A 24780-nucleotide genomic window follows, 5' to 3' on the forward strand; every position below is an offset into this window, starting at 1 on the left:
CGCAACAGATGGACATTTAGAAAAGCTAAAGACGTAAGAACAGAGATATTTATACACTATTTTTTTATTAATCTTCTTTTTACCATTTCAAATACAAAATTTGGCAGCTTTTACTTTTTGACTTAATTTTCCGTTTTATTTTCTCGCTCTGTTCATTACTTCATGTGGTTCTTTGTTATTACTACTTCTTGGTTATAAACAATGTTGGTGTACTGCTGCAAAAAACCCCATTCCGTAGTTATAATGATTTGATAATGGCATTATTGTTTTATAAAAATCGTGACAAATACTCAGAGATTCGAATGGCTTTGAGCAGTTAACAATATGAATATTGTCGCACGCTAAACAGGATAAACATACCATTCTATCGCATTGAGTTTGAATTGCCTATACTTTCGCTGTTGATGAACGTCTTTGTATGTTTGTTTGCAAACCTCTACATTATTTTCTGGTTTCGAATTTTAAGTAATCGCTTTGTCCGTTCGTCCGTTCTTCTGTGTGTTCGAATCAAATGATTTACGCGTGACGGATTACTTCGAGCGTTCCTGCATGATGAAGGTAAATCCGAAAAAGCGCTTCGAACGCATTAAATTGGTAAATTGTTATTTTGATTGAGTGTCACTTGCTTCTTTAGAATGAATATTTATATACAGCTGAAAGTGTAGGTAAGGGGGAGAAGCCAAATGATTTTGAGGTCAATATGTCAAATGTCAAGGTCACTGCTACATAAAATAGATTGTTTATTGCAGAAATTGTTTCCGGATTGTAACTGAGTATGCATGGTTTATTCACGTTTCTCCAACAATCGAAAAATCCAACTCACGTTTATCCAACAAGTGCCAAACAATAGATGGGCTTGGTATTTATATAGCAATTATAATTGTTGTTTAAGGAAGTTATAGCAAGTATATTACTATACAAATCCTTGGTTAAAGTGAGACCTGTTTACAATGTATAATATAATTTTATATTATACTTTTTAATAATAAGTGTAAAAATAATAAATGAATTAAAAAAAAAATGAGATATTTTTATAAAAATTCTTCTAGTTAATACGATATTCCAGGGCTTGTATATCCTATCCTGATTTCCTTGATAGAGGGTTGCTGCTTACAAGGAAGCTATTAACCCAAGAGTTCCAAGTGGTGAAGTTGAAATCATCTCTTCGTAAGTTTTACAGACGCCATCACGAGTTGGTTGGCCGATATGGAATATCCGTTTCACAGATGATAGCGGATATGTTCCTGAAATTATGTTTTTTTTGTCACTCACCTCATTCACTTTTTTTTGGAAAAAAATAATTATTAAAGAGGACTCTGAATAACTTCACATTCAATAAAAATTGTACCCCCTTTACATTCTATTCCTATGCCCATGCTCATAGTTCAACGGTGGTACAGACCCAGTAATGTATCCACTGACTGATATATGGTGTTTACACTTGGACATGGAAAGTTCATCCTGCAGCGGTACAGATCCAGTTGTAGTGAAAAAAAGTAAATTATATATTTCCGTGAGCACAATAACACGTATTTCATGAGGGAGATTGGGAACATACTGACAATTTTACCATTCCTCATATTTTTATTTTGTTCTTTTAATATTGTTAAATGTAAAATGTCTGAAGAGAATTGCAAAAAACAGGGTTTTTTCGCGAGGAAGTTGGCCGTGTCCTTACGGCTTAATTTAAACCAAAAATACCATAACATTGGTACAACTCTATGCTGTATCGGACATTGATATTTCTTTTTGTACCTACCTACCACTTAGTGAATATTGTACATTAGTATCAAATACTTAAACGCTTGAACAAATGGAAAGTATAATTTGTTCAAGCTGTTGCTACCGTTTCAAAGCCACCTGCTATAACGAAAGTCTTTAAACGTATGTTTGTCTTGAAGGAGAAAGTAAAATTGAAACCTTTTTAGACAGGTAATCATTAATTTATTGATATTTTTAACAGAAGTTTTATTATTATTTCAGAAATATTGGACATTAGAACAAATTATATGGTCCTTTGATGTTGTCAACGTTGAATTTATGAACGTTTCTTCTTTTTTGTGTGAAAGTTTCTAATCTGGCCACGTTTATATAAATCAAGCATCGTAGTGCACAAATCGTCTTGAATATCACATATTAGTAGTCTAAATAGGAATTATGCGTATGATATACAAATCATGAATGATGGAAGTGTATATTGTATGTGACCTGTTAAAACTCCAGTACCATTCCAGTTTACACGAAATGAGTAGAAATCGGGTTCTACATTTATATCACAAAGCTGGACGTTTGTTGCTCACACTACACAACCTCAGTGGCGGATCTAGAAATTTTCATAAGGGGGGCCCACTGACTGCCTAAGGGGGGGCGCTCCAGTCATGCTTCAGTGATTCCCTATATAATCAACCAAATTTTTCCCAAAAAAGGGGGGCCTGGGCCCCCAGCCCCCCTTAAATCCTCCTCTGAGTTACCTTACAAGCGGAATTAATTAATTAATTATTTTATTCATTTATTTATTTATCGTCAGTGATATGTATTCTATCAACAGTCAACGCCCATTGATTTGAAAAATAGATATTCTATAGTCTTGTTCAGCATATTAAACGGGTAAAGTTGTAACCAAATAACCAAAATATTTCATTGTAATCGTATACCCATACATTTCGAAGCAAAGTAATAATACTTTTACGATCTTATACGTCTTATCTGGGACTATTATACTGTTATTATTAATAGCCCCAGGTCTTATATACTATCTGAAATTTTGCTATGGGATGTCTGTATGAATGCAACTACAAATCATTTGATCATGATTATTTCTATTTCAAAAGTAATACCAAATGCTGCTAAAAAATACATAACTTATTTCTACAATACTGCCAAGGGACTTTAAGCAAGAAAAAAAACCAAACAAACAGTTTCACGAATAACAAAATCTCCGACCGGAATAAATAGCATGTTTTAGTAAATTTCTTACTAAGGGGACATAAATACACCGAAAGAGGGCGCTGTTTCAAACGGAAGTTTATGCTGAGGGCTGGAAGACGACGTGTTGTTTTGTAAATAGATGTATAAAATTGAAGGCTGGATGACTTGATGAAGAAAAATGTAGGTCATTTCACAGACAAATAAAGACAGATAGTGTCTATATTCAAAATGATAAAAAAGGTAACTCTAAGCAGGAGTTCTACCTGATATATCGAACAGGAAATTTGGGTAATAGTTCGTTTATCAGGTTGGGAACAAACCCTCAAATGAGGGGTAACCCCTCATTGTAATGACTATTCCTTTTATGAGGGGTAAATTTCAAGTGATAAGAAATAGTTTTTTGTAAATACCACTTTTTAGTACAAATGAGCACATATTTATATTATTTGAAGAACCTTTTCCCAAAGAACTATACTTCTATCTGGTATTATATGGTCAAAACATGTCCAAGAATTTTGTTATGTTCCTAGACTTGTATCTTCTTCATTATTGAAAATAATGGGACCCCTCTTTTAGAAAAGTTGTTCCAAATATAATGAATTTTTCCCCTTTTAAGTTAAGAAATCTAAAGTTTTTCATTTTTCTTTTCTACAACAGTAAAATGACCCCTTGTCTGAGGGACAGTCCCTCAATTAAGGGATATCCCTCTTTTGGGGGGTTGCTCCCAACCTGTTTATGTTTTGGACAGTTGGAGTTTAGTGTGACGTCCATTTTCATTGAACTATTACACATTTTTGTTAAGGGGCCAGCCGAAGCCCGCCTCTGGGTGCGGGATTTTCTCGCTGTGTTGAAGAGCCATTGGTGGCCCTCTGCTGTTTTCTGCTCTTTGACTTTGGTCGGGTTCTCTCTATGACTGAAAATTTGACACATTCCCCATTTCCATTCTCAATTTTAAGATTACTGTCATTAGTAATTGATTACATGAAGGATTTGTGTGTAATCGATTACTATCAATTACATGCTTAAATTTTTTTTTAAGTAAATAAAGAAAGCTTACTGGTCAATGAGTTTGTAAGTCCGAAATTGCTCTGACATCCAACGGCAGAGCAATCCCGGACTATGAGTTTGTTAGTGGAAATAAAGAACTTAACACAAGCACTGCTTGTAAATGTCCTGTTTTAAACAGTTGTTGTTTAGACTGATAAACCAAATAAATTACTATTTCTTGAAATATGGGTCAACAAGAGAGATTCTCTGCCCATAACAAACTCGGAGTATAACAGAATAGAAACTGGGAGACATGAACGAAAACTAAATACAATCTCAGGAAAACTTGAACTGTCTAGGTCATGTAGGTGTGAAAGGCTCTGTCAACACTGTTCACTTAACTTGATAGAAAATGAAATGCATTTTGTTTTAGAGTGCCCTCTATATAGCTCACCAAGATTAGAATTCTTACAAAATTTATTTCAAAGTTTCCAAATCTGAGAAACATATATTTAGAAAATCTCTATTTATCTGAATCATGACAAATAAATAGATTTTAATACAGTTTTTAGTCTGTACCTAAATAAAATTTTCCAGATTAGGAACTGGTCATTTTCTATCATTGGGTGGGGGGGTGGGAGGAGACAGTGGAATTTCTCTGATTTTTTTCATGTCCCACCTTGAGGAAGGAAAATAAAATCAAGACCCCCTCTTTTAAAGAGATTAAACCCCCCCCCCCAAAAAAAAACAACATTTCTCGATACTTTTATTCTTTATAACAAAAATACATACATACAATTTAATATTTTTATTGTTTAATGAAATATTGCATCAGTAGTGGATCTATAGCTTAAAGTGAGAGAAGTTGTTTGTGACTTCAGGAAACTTCATAAATGAATATATATAAAAATGAGGAGAAGTGGTATAATTGCCAATGAGACAGCTGTCCAATAGAGTTAAAATGAAGTGGTATAAAGCAGTACAGCCTTCAACAGAGTTAAAATGAAGTAGTAGTAAGCAATTATAGGTAACTGTACAGTATAGTCAGCTTTAAAAGGACCGACATGAAAAATGTTAAACAATTCAAATGAGGAAAACTAATGGCCTAATTTATAACAAAACAATTTACAAAAAACAAATACATGTATGACAGACCTGAACCAACGACAACCACTGTACTACAGGCTCCTAACTTGGGACAGGCACATAAAGAATGTGGTAGGGTTAAACATGTTTGTGAGCGCTCAACCCTCCCTTAACCTTGGACAGTGGTGTTACAGCACAACATCAGAACAAACTGTAAAATGTTTTTGTCACATGCATGCACAAGGGATTTTGATTGGAAATATTTGTGTCATGATAGGAATCTATTATCATAAGTGTTAAAACAAAACAAATTTGCTGCAGTGATTTTATAATTTCCGTCCTTAACCAACTGGTGGAGAATTGGAGATTATGTAATTTTAGTACATGAACAGATGTGCCATAAATATCAATATTTGCTAGTTGCTTCATAGAAGGCGATTTTTTTTTTTTTTCAGATACCAGTACTACAAGATGAAGAATTTGATATTAGTTTGGTGTCTATTACATACAGTAAAATCAACCCTTGTAGATCCTAAAGGATATATCATGTATTGTCCCTGTATGGGTTAGTTGTAAGCTGAATCAATACTTATCTTTTTTCATGAATAAACAATTTATAAAACCATATCAAAATAAAAAAAAAACATATAAAAATTAAGATGTGGTATGCCCTTCATAGATGGGAAATTTTAGTCAGGATCTAACTGAAAGAAGATTTGGGGATACCGGTCAATAAGAAAGTATTGGACTCAATGATATTAAAAATCACAAAAAAACATCACTAGGTCAACATAGGGTCTTCAATGATAGACTAGTGTCTATACAATATGTCATGCTATGAATCATGTGAAGTCAAGAAGGTTGTTTAAGATTGCCTTGGAAAGATATTACAGTGTAAACATGTATCTCATATAAAAATAAGATGTGGCAGGGTTGCCAATGAGACAACTATCCACCAGAGTTCAAATAAGTCTATTTAAGCAATTATAGGTCACTGTATGGTCTTCTACAATGAGAAAAACCCATACTGTATAGTCAGCTATAAAAGGCCCAGACATGAAAAATGTGAAACAATTCAAACGACAGAACTGTTGACCTTATTTATAATGAAACAATTTACCAAAAACAAATGTGACAGACATGAACCAATGACAACCACTGAAATACAGGCTTCTGACTTGGGACAGACACGTAAAGAATATGGCAGGTTATACATGTACATGTTTGTGAGCACTCAACATTGGACAGTGGTCAATACTGGTGTAACAACACAACATAAGAACAAACTGAAAAAATCAGTTGCAATTGACTTAACTCTAAAGATCTGTACGACATACAAAAACAATAGACACAAAGCACCAATATACGTGTAAGAGTACAAAAGCTTGTTCAAGGCCAATTTATACAACTAATAGATAAATCATATTCTCCCAGACTAAGGTATCAATCAGGACACGTCCAAGGGATTTAGTGTAAAGATTTCATAAACAGTCTGAGAAAAGCATGACCTTGTGCAATGACACAATATAAAACAGAATGTAGGATCATGAATTCTCATAACTGTTTATTGATATAGCAATATACATGATATATATATATTTAGTTATGTTTTAATTTTTACAAAAACAAAATCAATGTTAGTACTGACACAAATCAACATTTAAAGATTTTAATTTCTAAAGCATGAAATTAAATCTTACAATCATTTTAAGGAAAGCATTAAATTAACATAAGAATTAAATAACACTTTCAAATACCCACTCCCCACCCCCTAGAAAAATGAAATAGAACAAAGCAAAAAAAAAATCCATTCTGCTTCTGATGATTTACAGCAATTCATTATACAGTGTGTGAACATAAAGTGTTTTAGTCCCCTACCGACGAAGTTGAAGGGGACTTTAGGTTTGCATCCGTCTGTCTGTCCATCCGTCAGTCCGGCAAATCAGTTTTCCTGTTTTTTTCTTCGTGCTTGAAGAGATTGATTTAATATTTGGTATATTGTTTTATCATGACAAGTTTCAGATCAAGTTCGAATTTTGTTCCGGTCTTATAATTTTGTGCAGAGTTATGGTCCTTGGACTTAGAAAATTCACTCAAATAATCAGTTTTTCGCACTTTTTTTGTCATGCTTGAATATATTTTTCGTAATTGGTACATTGTTTTATCATGACATGTTACAGATCAAGTTCTAATTTTGTTTAGATCTGATGATTTTGTGCAGAGTTATGGTCCTTGGACTTAAAAAGTTAACTTAAATAATCATTTTTCCACACTTTTTTTCGTCATGCTTGAAGATATTGACTTGATATTTGTTATATAGTTTACAAATTTACACCATGACAAGTTATTGATCAAACATAGCATTTTGTTCCAGTACAATTTATTTTTAACGGTAGGGGACTATGCATTGCCATGCTATACTCTTAGAATGCTTGTTGTCATTTACTTTAAAGGTTTGGAAGTTGTTTGGAATAACTGCCTACCTAGATTGAAACATATTGTGTGTACTGTTTTGAAAAAAAAACATTCAGATATTTTGGTAATGTTTTCATTTATTTTGTAGGAAGATTTGGAAATCAGGCAGACCAGTTTCTTGGTGCCTTAGCTTTTGCCAAATCATTGGACAGAACATTAATACTACCACCATGGGTTGAATACCACTGGCCAAATCCTAAATCAGTATGTATTTGTTTACAGGACATTAATCAAACCATATTGAGTAGAATACCATTTACCAGTTCTGTTTAGAGTATGTATTAGGATACACTGTGGATTTGATACTAAATTGTACTGTTTGGTTATTATTTTAATATTCCTGCAATGTGAAAGGAATTTCAGTCTTAAACATCCATTTTGGTCTTAACACAATCTGAAAAGCATGAACCTAAAAACAGTAAGTCTTGTTAAGAGTTTAAGTTTTTCTTTCGGATATTTCCTTGTTATAAATTCAATACTGTTCAGACAATTGGCTTGCTGTTAATCCACTACTGATCAGTATCTTTTCAGACAATTTGGTATATTGTTGTTTTTTTACAGATAAAGAACAACTACTAATCTGACAGATCTTAATTGACTGCAAGCTAATTGTCTGAACTGTTCTGAAACTTTCACAGTTGGATAAGTCTGAAAATGGACTTAAACGACTTGAACATTACTTTATAAGTTATTGTCCAGTCTTTTGATTAAGATCTGTTCAGTTCAAGTTTGGTGTACTAGTGTGGGATTCTCAAATTTGTGGTTTTTCACACCTGTAGAAAAATTATATTTTGTGGAACACTTAAATTTGTAGTTATCCTCAATCCACAAAAATTAGTACACCAAGAATAATAATGACTTCATAGTAAATTAATAATCCGATTATAATAGTACCTTCAGTAGAGTATTATTGGCCGCTCATGAGTTTAGTAAATATACAATAACACATTGAATATTTGGATCAGCTAGTAAAATTTTACAACATGAATTGTAAAATCACATGAATTCTCTAAAGAAAAAAAATATTTAAGCAAAAAATTGTATTTTGTTACTTGGATGACACTTTTTTTTTCATGACAGCTTAAATTTTATTGATGCCAATCATAAAAAATGGAACCAGTCTGTTTCTATGCTGCTGAATTGGCTAAAAAAAACAAATTGTTTTTTCTGTTACAGCTTCAGCTAATAATTGTGTGATATGAAGTAAACAACAAAACTTTGTCTTTGGCCTTTTTCCTTGTTTTATGCTACTTTATATTCACAATGGGTAGTTAGTTAACAAAATGATTTTCTACAATGGACATGAATTTAATAAGACTTCAGATTGATTCTTAGATTTCACATGTTCAGTAGTTTCAAATATATGATGGTTCATTTTCTTTACTTCTTTTGTCTTACATCGTCGTCACATTGTCATCTGTGTGACTCTATAATCTATTATGTTAATCTGCAACTCCTTAAAAACAGAAATTCAACTTAACTTGCACAGATACTTCTACAGGACATGAAGTTGAACACCTGCCATTTTGAATTTTTAGCTAAATGATTTTTGGGGTTTACCATAACCAAAAATTGACTTAGCCTTTTTTCTTCTATTATTTGAAGAATACAAGGAACACACATTATATCTTCTTAAGACATTTTTTTCTTGGTCTCATCTAGATGAAGTTTTTATAACTGAGAGCAATCAGGGTTCTCACTAAGGATTTTGGTAGGTGATTCTAGGAACTCACTATTTATGCCCTGGTGAGTCTATAAGTGAGAAGTCTCCATTACAAAACAGAGAAAGGAATGTCATCAACTATAGATTAATTTTCAAACTTTTGCTATAAAATGATTATAACTTGGCTCAATGGATACAATGTTATACAACTTGATGCATCTTTGGACTCATCAGTTTTGAAAATGATGAGTCCAGGCAGATTTGCATGGACGTGCCTTAGTGAGAAACCTGGACAATTATAGAAAAAAATGTTAAAAAAAGTTGTAGTTGAAAGGCATAAAAAATTAACCTGATAAAGTGGTATACAAATGTTAAAATAAATTTTGATAGATATAATAATACAATAAAGTATAAAAATAATGAGATGTGATATGATTGCCATGAGACAACTATCCACTAAATTTCATAATTCTTACTAAACTTTATTAGATGGTAGGTGTAAAAAAAGAATTGCCTTTCTATCACATGTTTATTTCACAATGAAATTATTTTGATGTCCCTCAGATTTAGTAAATAATTCATTGCTGAAAGTATTATTGCATGTATTGATTTCTTCGTCTATACCTTGTATTTTTAATTAGCTGTCTTTATATGAATGAAATGATATTGAAACTTGATGAATGACCCCAAATTTTGTTCACACCTCTTACAAAACATGTTTATTAAAAATATTTGTTGTCAACATCAACTGATTGTTATAGTCTGTTCATAATTCCATTGAAGGTCCAAGTGCCATTTGACAAATACTTTAAAGTTCATCCTCTGGCAGAGTTCCATAAGGTGATGACGATGGAATTATTTATGGAACACTTAGCACCAACAGTCTGGCCTCCAGGAGAAAGAATAGGTAAGTTCCCTTCCTACATCTTGGGGAAAGACTAGGTAGGTCCCCTCCTGGGCCTGGATAGATTATTAAGGGTTGAAAATAGAAAGAATTGACCATTCATTTTCATGTTATTGTTTTTTTCGAAATTGTGAAAATAAATTGCTAACAATTAAAAGTTGGTTTACGATATTTTTGTTTAGAACAACTTCAATATTTTCTGTCTCTGGGATATCTATATTAATCAATTGTTAATACCCTACTTGGTTAAGGGAGAACATCAAAAGATTAAAAAATGTACCGAAACACCCTACCCCTTCTAATTATCATAGTTATTACCAAAAGGTTAAAATTGTAAACTGTTGTTCGCCAAAGGACTTTTACCTGCGCATACATTGACATTATAATATAAGTAGGATAAAAACAAAACACATCCATCCTCTAAACATCTGTCTATATGGGAACTCGGGTGTATTGTATACATCACAATAGCTGTAGTGCTGAAAACAAAATTGTAATAAGGGAACATCAGCCTTTAAATGTTTCCACATGCATTGCTGACATTATTGTAGATGTACAATGTAAACAGCACGACAAACTGTGACAAATTCTAAATGGTGTCAGAAAGAGGCGAAATAAATTAAAGATTTTATCAACATTTTGCAAACTTCAATGATTAACCTTTCTCCACAAAAGGTTGTTATTGTGGATGACTTGTGGTCAACCTTTTTTGGCATTATTAAAGGTTCATGTCTTATTGTCACAAATCATTTCCAATCTCTATATTTAAACTCCTTTGGGTTCAGAGATTAAACTGAAAGCTGTGTCATGTATGATAAAGAAAACTGTACACTGAAAATCATGGTCACAATCTTTATACAACTTAGCCACCCTTTTTCATATGTACAAAAATAAATACTTCTGTTCTAAGTTTAAAAATCCATGGAGTTCAAGGATCAAAGTTGCAATGATTGTTCACTACTGGAAGAAAACAGGAAGTTGATGGTCATGGTTAAAAGGTTAATTGCACTTTAACACCCCTGTGCATATAAATGAAATAACTCTAATCACATCCCAATTTACTTATTTACCTACTGCAGGGGCATTGTGATGGCTCCCATCACTATCCTCTAGATTAAATATTAAAATTTTATCCAACTTTAGTTTTGGTGTTCTAATTTGAAATAACTTTTGAGTAAATTCACTTCATTTGGTAAAACCTGTTGTATTAACCCTTCTAATGGCTGGGGTTTTGTTTGTCTGCCATGATGATACATACTATCATAGATAAGCTGTTTTTTATGGTTTCATATGTCATTTAAGACAATTTATTGTTTTATTCTATGGAATTATGAGGATGTTTGAACAAAATCTGCGATTTTAAGAGTTGAAGATGAAGAACATTTATGCAGGGGTAGGTGTACTTTTTTCTCTCACATCTGGGATCAGGTATTTCAGAAATGTTTCCAAAATGATAACTAAATTATAAATCGATTCAATTTTTGGGGTTTTCCAAAGCGTTACATGGACTTCACTGTATTTGCTTACTGTTACATGAGAAATGGTGATAGGCATATTGGATCTGTTACTACTGTTTAAGCCAGAACTGGATGTTCAGTTTTGGGGAGTGGCTAGCATGAATTTGTGAGTTCTGCTTACAGTTTTTCTCTTTTATAGTTGTACATGTATTTAAAAAAACATGACAAATATATAAAAAGAAGTATGGTTAATTACAATTCAGATGTACACCTCTGTAAAATGTCCATTATAGTATTTGTAAAAACTAGGCACTAACTGATAGAAAGCATACCCCTTATCTCTATTTAAAAAGAAAAATTCTTAAAAAACAGAACTTTTCTTTATGTACTTTGAAATAACAATCTGATATGGTATTTTGTTATCAGCCTCCTCATCCTCACGTGGCACTCTGTGATGAATTGTGTATACAGAAAAAGGTGTAAATCATTTGCATGTTATTCGCTTACCTCAGCATGACAAGATTTGATTACCATCTGTTTTGCGATAAAAAATCTCAGATGAGGTATCAAAATGTTTATGTGGGTAGATGACGATATTGAGTTAACTTCAGTTGGTCACATTTTCAGGTATACTAATTATATATATAAATTCCATTACCACCTAACCAAGTTAATTATTTGTCACAAAGGAAAGTAGTTTGTAATGACATCAGTAGCCATTGACGTTATGTTTGTCTGGAAAAGAAAGGTGATATGATTTTCTTGTTTCCAACAATTCTCTGGAATAATCTTATCAGGAATATTCCAATCTAATTAAAATACAGATTCTGTGTCCACACTTTTCTTACAAGGATCTGGCTGTGATCCCCCTTCTACTTTCTGTTCTAGTAATTATTACATAAGGCAATGAATTTTTTTAAGCTGTACATTATAATGACAAAATCAGAGGACTCTGAAATGTCTAAAAAACAGAAAGTAGAAATGAATATTGTCAGATGATTAAACCCATGCCATATAGTGAGTCATATATTAAAGGCTGCAACATAACAAAAGATGAAACAATTCAAACAAAAATCAAACATGTTTTTGAAAACTCTGCTGTGTGTAAAGTTAAACATTCAATATCAAAACTTTGGCATGTCTTCCAGAATCCTTATTAAGAATTTGGGATAATTTTAAAGATAGGCAAAAAAAGGCTAAAACTTTCATTTGGAATGAACTTAAAAACTAATTTAAATTTTGTATGTCATTTCAGTGTTTTGTTATTCTGCTAGAACCCATTATGTTGATAAAAAAACATCAGATGAGCCAAGCTGTGCAGCAAAGGATGGAAACCCATTTGGCCCATTCTGGGATACGTTTGAAGTGGAATTTGATAAAAATGTGTTTTATGGACCTCTTACTTATGATTCATACAATCCTCATGAAATTCAGAGATGGCTGAAAAGGTATATTTCACTTACTAGTAATATTAATTTTAGTCTTATTTCTGAATTTAATAGAGACGTCCAGAGAGGCCATGACTTATACATCAATAATATTTACTTAATTAAGTTTAGGTATGGAAAGTAGTAATGAGGAAAATTTCTACACAATATGTTTTGAAAAAATAAAGTCCTCATCAAATCTATTATGAGGTGTTAATACTGAACACATTGGAATGTCAGTTCTTACTTATAGTTGTAATAAACTGTTATTGATCTTTTGTTAAACTTATTTATTTGACAAGATATGTAAAACAAAATTATGGTGTGGATATTATGTTAACCAGTTCTTAAAATACGTCCTTGCTTGCTAAATATATTGAAAATCATGTATTCTTATGATTTATGAATCTGCTAATGAACTAGAAAGTACAATCCCAGAAAAAAAAGGTGTAGTCTGAAAGAAAACAATACTGGAGAAATGATTAACAACTTTTGTTTATATAAAGCTGTTTGATTAACACTACAAGATAAATTTGAATTGTATTGATATTAAAACTGTTAACAAGTTTAATGTAACTTCCTCTGTTACTGATATTTCTGTACTATTGAATCTGCCCAATAGTTCAAGGTTATGACAACATAAACAAATTTTTGTTTATGATATTAATAATTGAATTTTCAAATATAATAAGTTTTCGATTTAAATTTATGTATTTTTGCAGATAAAAAGGGATACCTCCAAATACAATATCAAAAGACTACACTAAAATCTTTCAAAAAAAGGGACAGATATACTAAAATCCTTCAAAAAAGGGCAGATATCTTTTGAAAAAAAGAACCAGTGAGTTGATGAATCAAGGATTTTCAGATTGCATAGTTCAACATTAAAAAAATTTCCAAAATATTAAAAACATATATGTGGAACCATATAGTATTCAGAAATACCTACCAAATACAATAGGGCCAAAAAAAAAATACATGTGTTTCCGCTAACCCTACCTACCCTAATTTTTAGTGCCTACCCTAACACTTTTTATGCCATTTTGGAACAAGCACTGTTAAAGTCAGACTGATTCCCTAGTAGTAACCAGCTAAAAAATGTATGTAAAATAAAATGATATTGCCTACCTACCTACCCTATTTTTTTTCAGCACGTTAGCGGAAACACATGTATTAATTTTTTTTGGCCTAGAGCAAATGTTCCCCTAGGAATGTGATTTGATATGTATATTGTAGATGGTCGGATAATTGTTTATTGTTTATTGGCTAGGGTTATATAAAACAAGAAAGTTCTAAAAAACAAAAAAAAAACAACACATTAATGGATAAATAATTAACATATTTTCTTTATATAACAGCTGATTGATTAACACTACAAGACAAATCTGACTTGTATTAGTATCATAACTCTAGACAAGTTTGATTTAATTTCCTGTGTGACTGATTTTTTTGTACTATTAAATCTTACCAATAATTCAAGGTTATGATAATATAAACAAATTTTTATTTAAGATATTATACAACTATGGCCCATAGAAAAGATGAATATTCAAAATTGTCAACGGAAAAGGTTATTTTCCTGAGAGCGCAGTACGAAGTGAAATAACTTTTTAAAGTTGACAATTTAAGGAACCACAATTGTTTTATTATACCAAACTAACAGTAGAAGGGCTTTTTGAACCATTGAAATATCACTTGCCTTACTGTAGTAACAGATTGTCAAAACACTTATCTTAGAAAATTATTTTGTGTCTAAGAATTTCTTGTATGTTCAACACAGGTTGAAAAGGGCTGTTTACAAAAGATATCCTCATCACTAGATGAATTTTCAAGCCTTTTTATGCCCCATTTATGGGCATTATGTTTTTCGGTCTGTGTGTCCATTCGTTCGTCCATCCTTCTTTCCCACTTCAGGTTAAAGTTTTTCAGGTTAAAGTTCTTCAGGTTTAAGTTTTTTGTCAAGGTAGTTTTTGATGAAGTTGAAGTCCAATCAACTTGAAACTTAGTACACATGTTCCCTATGATATGATCTTTCTAATTTTAATGCCAAATTAGAGTTTTGACCCCAATTTCACTGTCCACTGAACATAGAAAATGATAGTGCGAGTGGGGGAATCCGTGTGCTATGGACACATTCTTGTTTTATCTTGTTTACTCATCACTTGATGGGCTTCTAACCTGGCCATTACCATTTTGTTTACGTATGTCTGTGACATCCTTTTAATGGGAGATAACTCATGTACAAATCAAATAGCTCAAAACATTATTCAACAGTGAATAATAGGGTTATTCATCACAGAGTATACATTTTAAAGTTATTTGTCCTTTAATTTCTTGCATTTAATTTTATGCAATAGAAAAAGAGAGGCAAAAGATACCAAAGGGACAATCAAACTAAAATAAACTGAAAATGCCATGGCATAAAAAAGGACTAAAAGACAAACAACAGTATACAAAACACAACATGGAAAACCGAAGACTGAGCAACACAAACCCCACCAAAAACCAAGAGTGATCTCAGGTGCTCTGGAAGGGTAAGCAGATCCTGATAATTGTGGTTTGGATTTTTAGACAAAAATTACAGTTTTCTTCATTAGTTAAAATTCTTTTTTTAGGTACCCAGCAGACAAGTACCCAGTCCTAGCATTTACTGGTGCCCCAGGTGCATTCCCTGTTTCTGAGAGCAATGTTCGTCTTCATAAACACCTACAGTGGTCTGATGGTATTGACAAAAAAGCAGAAAGATTTATAAAAAAGAATCTGCCTGATGGACCATTTGTCTCTATACATTTAAGACTTGGCTCAGATTTTGTAAGTTAACTAATTATATATTTAAATATTGTAAGTGACACAAACTTTTATTTAAGATGTGAAGATGATTGAAGTTTCCATATAAAGTCAAAGAGGACTGTATCATATGAATAAAGGAGATGTGGAATAGATATAGTTTAGTTTATATCATATATCATGTATTTTCTAACAAAACATTTAAGATACAAATGTCACATCTTGTGGAGAAAAGACACATATAAATAAAAGTTTTTTTGTAGAGAGATAAGAATAAGATTATCTTGTAGAATTTCCCATGAGTAGATAGATAGATTTAGATTTAATATATAATTACTCAAAACAGAAAAAGAATGTTATAGCATTATCATATAACAATATTGCATTTGAAAAATTTGCTGGTATCAATTGGAAATTTGAAAGTCACAAATTGAGTTTCTTGAGGACAAGTCAGCAGAGCCAGTAAACAGATATTGTCACCTTGAATTAAAAAAATGAATGCCCCAAATCTTACCTTTCGTTACTGTTATATCAATTCAAATGGAACAGTTAAATAATCGATATCAAAATCATATACATGATGTCTGTGCCGTCTTGCACATATTTGAACCAGGAAATTGTGGGATTGATATCCTGAAATTTATTGCATTATCCAATCAAAAAGAACATTACAAAAAGTATTGCATTAGAATGAAATATTGATATCATTATCAAAACTAAATAACTTTTTTTTAACAACAAAATAACTCAAATAAATTTTGAAAATGAAGAAAGTCTACTTTTAAAAATATGTAGTTTTATGACTGTATTCTAAAAAATAATGAAATATATTTTTCAGCAAAATGCTTGTGACCATTTATCGAGCTCACCAATGATGTTTGCAGCTCCCCAGTGTTTTGGGTACAGACAAGAACATGGAAAACCAGATAAAGAGATGTGTTATCCCTCAGATGATGCAATTGTTAAACAAGTAAAGAAAGCTGTCAAAAAAGTGGGAGCTAAATCTGTCTTTATTGGAACAGATAGTAGAGACTTAATAGATAAAATGTCTAAAGTCATCAAAGATGTAAGTCTGATGATAGTTTACATGTCATAGTGTTTACATCTTCATTTAATGTAGATTCAAATATTTTTGTGGATTGATATAAAATTAGTACTTCTTAACATTTAAATTTGTGGTTCCTGGACACCTAAGAAATCCACGTAAATTGGTACCAGGAATAATAATGAATCCACAGTAAGACAAAGTTTAAGGATTTGTTGAGTAAGTTAGGATTGATTGATTGATTGTTGGTGTTTAACACCACTTTCAGCATTATTGATTATTTCATTTGGGTAGTTTTTATTGGTGGAGGAAGCTAGGGTGCCCAAAGATATCCACCGACCATCAAAGTCAGCAAGGAGCCTGTAATTTAGTGGTTATTGGTTGCTGTATGCTATATTTGTTTTTCATTTAAATCAGGCTTTTGGGTTTTCTCTTTTGAATTGCTTACATTATTTGATCATCCTGTGGTCTTACAAAGCTTACTATATGGAATGGATTTGGCAGATTGTTGAAGGTAGTACAGTGACCTGTAGTTATTACCATCCTTTGGTCTTTGGTGGTATGATAATTTAACTATGCACCAAAGGGCAAGAAATTATACAATTAAACAAATTTAAAAGGATTTACTTTAATATGTCAAGTAAATGGCCTTCTGACATACCTTTTACAGAGAAAGATGTTTAAGTACTTTTTTTATAAGTAAAATATTCTGTATAAACTAACCTTATGATTGGATTTCCTTCTCCTGTTAAACAAATGAATAGAATATGTGTAGGAGCAAATACTGCCCCAAAACATATTACATATTTGTTTGCCATATTAAATGATTTATTTCACATGGAATAAATGGCCATCAAAAACATTGATATGAAATGATTATGACCACTTGTTTCATTTTTTTTTGTATGATGTTCAAGATTTGATTAAAATTTACATTTCTTTCCTCCTTTTTTAGGTGAAGTTTGTGAAGTCAAAGAAAGACAATCCACATCTAGATCTAGCTTTAATGGCTCGAGGTGACATCTTTATAGGAAATTGTTTCTCAACATTTACAGCTTTTGTTAAAAGAGAAAGAGACGTTATAAAATTGCCATCAGAGTTTTGGGCATTTAAACAGAAAACTATTCATGATGAATTGTAGTAAAAATAGATCAGGGAAAAAAATAAAAATAAGGTCACACCATTTTAGTTTTCACTTCTTTGGATTTTAAAAGGTTGGAGACATGCTATATTTTTCATTTTTTCTATCAATCACTTAAGGAATTTTAAATCAGCAAGCACTTTTGTTAAGAATTGAACAAAATTTAAAAATAGAAAATTAGATTTTAGACAGGAGAAATTTTTAAAGAGATTGAATCTTAAGAACTAGAATTAAGCTGGTGTGACCTAATTATAGTTAGTGCAATATAATTAATACAGGATAGTTGCATTAGTACTGAGAAAAATTGTCCCCGCCATACATGGAAATGTTTCTGTAATTTTGTATGATTTATTACCTTCAGTATGTGTGCAATTATCCTAATTTAAAATAGAACCAAATATTTATTTCCTCTCAAAACTTGTGAAATAGTTTTTATTCCAAATTTAACAGCTACATAGATGGGCCACCTTACAGATTGTATGATGTTTTCTAAGCAACTATAGATTGTGTATAGGTAACTTTTATACTTTCTGAGATGATCTTGCATTTAAAAGTACAAATGTATAAAATGTATAGAATGCACATAAATATTGTAAAAAATGAGTAATTTGACTTTTCATATATTTTGGTCTTACAAATTTTCTTCAAACATCATATGTTATTGTCACTTAATTTTCCATTTTATTGATATAAAAAAGGTCACTAAATTAGTTCATACTTTATAAATCATTATGTAAATAATGATGCACAATGCAGTCACAAATACTATTGCCTTTGTCTGTGCTTTGTTCATGTAGAAGATACAATTATCTATATTCAAAAAGATAAATTTGGTGACAAAAAAAAGTTCATATCAATAACATTTCATTGATAAAGAGTTTCGCAGTGTTTTCAGGAATAATAATTTAAAGTAAAAATTGCTTAACTTTACGTTATTTTTGTTTGTTATTCTGTTTTTTGGGAAACTTAATTTGCTATATCTCGGAAAGTTTAAAAGTTTAATTGATATATAATGTATTTCTATATTCATTTGCAGTTCCACACGCTCTAGATTCTTGCAAAATTTCTTAAATATCTGTGAGATTGCCTATTGATGTAGTTATAACCTTAAAGACAAACAGATTATTTGAGATATATTTCACTTTGTTGTTTTATTGATACAATAACTGTTGATTGAAAGAAATGAAATTTGAATTGTTTCATACATGCTTGTTTGGTCAGCAGCTGGAAATCTACCTTCAGATCTAGAAGTACATATGTAATGAGCTTTGGTTTGAATAATGGACTTTCATTCTTTTAATAAATGGTATAAGGGATAAATGTATTCTTTGTTTCCTAGATAAGAAATATTTCCACTTTTTGGATACAATTGGACTTTTTGTTAAAGGAATATGGACTATTTTTTGTTATTTTCTATTTTCAAGGTTTTTTTTATGAAAGGCTTAGGGATATGGGATACCCTGAACATGGTTCAATTATAATTTTATACAAAGTAGGATATTTTAGAATGGATTGAAATATTTTTTGATATGTTTGCAAAAGAATGTATCTAAAAACATCAGTAACAGTATAAAACATGTGATTTTGAATTTTGAATTATTATGAATTATTAATATGATGTATGTAGTATGAGACTCAATATACCACTGGCATTTTTATGAGGTAAATTTTCATTTTCACTCAGGAAATGTAAAAGCATTGGCATATGGTCATCCTAATAGAACTTTTATTGATGTCAAGAGATATGAATACTCTGTTTTGTCATGTGATATGTAGATACGTCATGTGAAATGTATGTGTCATTCGATATGTAAATATGTCATGTGATATATAGATTATAAAATTTTATATTGATATTTTTTTGATATTGTTGGTGACTGTTAAATTCTTTTCATTAAATCTGCATGACTTCTCCTAAATTTCTTAATAAATAAAAAGAAGCTAAAAAATTAGATATTACAAGTTTCTTAACTAAAAGCTTTTTACGAGTCATATTTCTCTAATTTTCATGCTATTTTCACATGTCTTGATCGGTGTAAGAAAAATATTTCTCATCTCTAGAGAAAACTTTGTTCTCTGCAAATGATTGGTCGAAATTTCAATTATGACATCAAATTTTCTTGATTTCTTCTAAATTTCCTATTGTAACGTCATGAAAAAAGGCAACCATGCCTGATGATGTCACATATAAAGAACACAATTTTCTGCAAATCTTTTAAGAGGAAGGATAAAACTTGTTTTGATATCGTCTTAAAATCATTAGAGAAACAGATTCCACCACTATATCTCGTGTATTATGATATTTCTCTACTCTCAACAGTTAAATTTCAAATATTTAAAAAGCTCAACAAGCCTCACTTTTTAAATTTTAAAACTTAACTGTCTCGAGTGGAGAAATATTGTATCACACTTGATGCAGTGTTAGAATCTATATTCTCTTTTGTTTATATTAATCAACTGAAATGGTTCATTTAGTAAGAATTATATTACAGCATTTCTCTGTTTGAAAAATTGTTGACAGGCAAATTTTGCTTGGATAAATCCATGTAAAACTTTGATGGAATTAAAACTGATTTGCTGTAAGAAATGGGAGATAACTCTTGTTCAACCTCTCACTGTGATTACCTTAAAATTTTTAAATATTCAAATGTAAAATAAACTGATAGTTTCTTAGTAATTATTAATGGGTTTTATAAGATTTATAAGATAGCATTTATAGTATTGTATATGCCATATTTTTGAAAACATGTGTCTTTTAATGAATTTTAGATTGTTGTTGTTACTTATAATTAATTAACATTCAATGTTGTAACAGTCAATAAAATAAAAGTGGAAAAGTATTAAAGTGGTGTATACTCTTCTACATGGCATGAAATTTTTTTTCTTATTTCATATGCTGTTTAAATTTTTTTTAAAACCTTAAAGTGTTGTATATTTTGGTAACATTTTGTACTTTTGACCAAACTCGAAACAAATACAACTTAGATATGCTGTACTGTGTATCATGCAAATCAGATTACTTTTTTCAAAAGAAGGGAAAATTGCTATATATTTGCTTGAATTATTGTATAAAGAGAACTTTTTGTATTTGTGTGTTTTTAACATGATCCAAAATGAAAGATGGGCCAAACATATAGAAAAGAATTGGCCAAAAAAATAAATAAGAAAAGTGAACAGCGAGGTGCTCAAATATATAGATAAGAGAATAGTGATCAAAATAAATAAAGATTGAAATTAAATGGCCTGAAAAATTAATGTATGCAATATTATTTATAGAATAGCAGAATTACAAAAGGGAAAACTTATTTTTGTTAAACTTACATATTCATATTCATATAAGATACGAAGTTCAAATTGGGACCAAATTGTGCTCTATTTTCTTTGATTGTACTTTGTTAATTTTTCTGTTTATTAATAGAATTTTGTATGTATTTTGATGTTTTAAACTTAAAAGGTAAATGGTGCTTTATGCCTTGTTATTTTTTTATTGTTCATTTTTATTTACATTAATGTCTTCATATATCTGGTATATATTGTATTTGTTACATGTATCTGTCCAATCATCAAATAGGTTTCCCTTGGTTAAAATCAGAACGAGTGAAAACTATCAAATCATAAAATTAGAGTTTGAGATATTTGTGAATTTTTAAAAAGTATTTAGGTGTAAAAATATTGACATAGTTGATTAATCTTTACCAGTTTCTTTTGTCATTTTTATCAAATTTATTCAGCTTTTTCTTCTGGAGTTGCTGCCCTTTGTAACATAATTGAATTGCAGATATATCTATCACGAGTTCAAATACTTATGTTACAGTATATAAAAGTCATTCAGAAAGTATATGATATTATATCCAACTCCTTATAAGCCTATATGTATTTACATATGCGATAAAGTTTGAAGATCCGGGTAGCATGAAAGTTATATGAAGTTGAAAAAATTTGATCAGACAATATCAGTATGACAAAAGAGTTATTAACAAAATTAGAATCTTTGTCCCTTATGACAATTAGCTTTAAAAATAAAAACATTATTGTTCACATCAAGAAAATCTCAAATTAAATCAGTAAATGAAAATAAAATTTCTTAATATGGATCTCATAATATGTCACCTGTAAGTCCCATTTTGAAGTTTTTATGTGATTGCAACGTCTATATTTTGAAAGTCTAGTAATTTATATTACATAAATGTTTAATGCAAATATTGTTAAGTACTATTATTCTTATAACATTCCATTAAGAGCTGGAAGATTGTTACATTTTGCGAATTTGTCATTGGCAGCAAGGTTTTATTTAATAAAAGATTTGCCATTTATAATTTTGTTGTCAGTGCTAGTTTTAGTTGTAATTAACTTTACATTGCAATAGGACCATTCACAGAGATATGGGAACATTTTATTTCTAATCACTGAACACTCTTTATATACATTGCTGTATATCAAAGTATAAATATTATATGCATGCTCTTATATCATTTACTTATTCATGTTGTTTGGTTGCTGTCTTATTGACCCCACCCACCTCCGTTTCTATTCAGCTCATTCAAAACATGTTAAATATTAAAGTTTATATAAAAATAAGATGTGGTATAAAGTTAAATAACAAAAATGCTGAACTCCAAGGAAAATTCAAAACGGAAAGTCTCTTATCAATGGCAAAATCAAAAGCACAAACACATCAAACAAACTGAAAACAACTGTCATATTCCTGACTTGGTACAGGCATTTCCTTATGTAGAAAATGGTGGATTAAGCCTGGTTTTATAGCTAGCTAAACCTCTCACTTATATGACAGTCGCATAGAATTCCATTATATTGACAACAATGTGTGAGTGAAACATACAGACACAATAGGTAAAAATGTCAAAAATTGGGGTACAGCAGTCAACATTGTCACTATAAAAACATATCAATTTCAACAAAGAAAAACTAAATGGCATATAGACACTCTATAGACAAAGCACATAAGCAACATGATAGACAAGAATACAAAAATGACCATGTAACAATAACACAATGGCCGGTTGTATAAATACCGAGCCACACCAAAGGGATATTACCAAAAAAGGACTTAACAGTAAAGGTTAAAAATATACAAAGACAAATAAAAAGAACACAATAACACTTAATTAAGATGATAAACAATGTCAGTACCTAGAATCTATACTTCAAGACCATCATTTATTATTTGTTAAGTTGATACAGAATATTTATCAACAAGGTCTTGGTATCTTCTGATGAACATATTATGCCAGCCGTCATTGAAGGGGGCATTAAGTGTTACCCTTGTCCATCCTTCCATACGTACATACTTTCCGAAAATGGTTTCCGTTCTGTAACTTTCGTTAGACTCAACCAAATGTTATGAAACTTATACACATATGCTTATTACCACAAAACACAGATCAAGTTCGAATTTGGGTAGTGTCACTTTTACTGTTCCTGAGTTATGCTCCTTTTTAACATAATATGCAAACAGGGGCATCATCTGTGTCTGATGGACACATTCTCCATTTATGTAGAAAAAGGACGAGACATTCTTTGACATAACCCTGGTTCATCAACTTTCTGATCTGACACTGGTGACATTTTATAAAGTCTGAGTAGCAGCTGCAAGCTCTTGAATACCAAATGAGTTAGGAAATGAATATCCCATATGCAGGTGATGCTGGTATATTGCTGCTAAGGTGGGGGAAATTTACAATTTTCAAATTGTCTGTTGTTTCTTTAATTTCTAGTTCTCGAGGATATATTAATGAAACCCAATCAGAAAAGTTTATATTGTAAATGGAAAGAACATCTTCGATATATTTGAATTATGAAATTAAATGATCTGGCTTCTTTGATCATCAGGTTTTTGACAAGTGTCTGAAGGAACTCCGACTCATATAAAAATAAGAAGAGGTCGGCAAGGAGAGGCACACAGTTTGTTCCCATAGGAGTGCTGACAATTTGATGAAAAAGTCTACCTCCAAATTCAACAAATATGTTGTCAATAAGAAACAAATATGTGTAGCATATTTTACCTTTTTGTTCACTATTAACAAAATATGCTGTATGGTATCCCAAAGCATTAAATATATAGCATATGATTGCCAATGAGACAAATATCCACCAGAGATGAAAGCAATTATGGGTCACTTTACGGCCTTCAACAATGAGCAATACCCATACTGTAAAGTAAGCTCTAAATGGCCTAATGACAAAATGAAAAAAAAAAAACAACACCCTGATTTATATACAAAACAAACAAAAAACCAATATGGTAGACACCGACCAAAGACAACCACTGAATTACAGGCTGACTAGGGATAGGCACAGACAGAATGTGGCAGGATTAAACATGCTAGTGAGCACTCTACCCTCCCCTAACCCCTCCCCTTGGTGTAACAGCACAACATGAGAACAAACTATGAAAATCAGTTGAAAAAAACTATGAAAATCAGTTGAAAAAGGCTTGTCTCATCAGATGGATACAAAGCACAAAAAACAACTTAAAAAAAAAAAATTAGAGACACAAAGAATTGAATAGTCCACTTGAGTTTTAAAAATCTTCGAAAATATTTTGCACTTCAAATATTTATTTAGTGTACTGTAAAAAAATTAACACTTAATTTCTGAATTTTTGCTGACACAAAATAGGTCAAATATGAAAAAAATATTAATAAAAGAACAGAGAGTTCCAATGACCCCTGAGTTGCTAATATTTTATCTATCCAAGGTACAAGGGCAATAACTAAAAACAACAATTTTGTTTTCTTCTTTAAAACTTTTTATAAATATCTTAACGAAATGAAGGCTTCAGAGGAAATGCAATGCATTGATGATATAAACCTATAATATAAATTTCATAAAAATCTGGCAAGAATTGTACACATGAGAG

At 31.0% G+C, this 24780-nt stretch overlaps 1 protein-coding gene across 3 annotated transcripts; it reads left to right on the top strand.

The window, feature by feature from the left end:
* Window positions 1-1870: 1870 nt before the first annotated feature.
* Window positions 1871-22210, top strand: LOC127729327 (GDP-fucose protein O-fucosyltransferase 1-like). 3 transcript variants are annotated; one of them, XM_052237084.1, is made up of 8 exons: window positions 1871-1932; window positions 5457-5566; window positions 7565-7680; window positions 9923-10046; window positions 12756-12948; window positions 15543-15738; window positions 16553-16780; window positions 17715-22210. In XM_052237084.1, exons 2-8 carry the CDS (start codon window positions 5473-5475, stop codon window positions 17898-17900), a joined length of 1137 nt encoding a protein of 378 aa, XP_052093044.1. In that variant the 5' UTR covers window positions 1871-1932; window positions 5457-5472; the 3' UTR covers window positions 17901-22210. The 3 variants fall into 3 exon arrangements, with proteins under 3 accessions (XP_052093044.1, XP_052093043.1, XP_052093042.1); XM_052237083.1 differs by lacking the exon at window positions 1871-1932 and adding an exon at window positions 3012-3168; XM_052237082.1 differs by lacking the exon at window positions 1871-1932 and adding an exon at window positions 3012-3108.
* The last annotated feature ends 2570 nt before the right edge of the window (window positions 22211-24780 follow it).

This window comes from Mytilus californianus, unplaced genomic scaffold, assembly GCF_021869535.1.
Source record: "Mytilus californianus isolate M0D057914Y unplaced genomic scaffold, xbMytCali1.0.p SCAF_2, whole genome shotgun sequence".
NCBI lineage: Eukaryota > Metazoa > Mollusca > Bivalvia > Mytilida > Mytilidae > Mytilus > Mytilus californianus.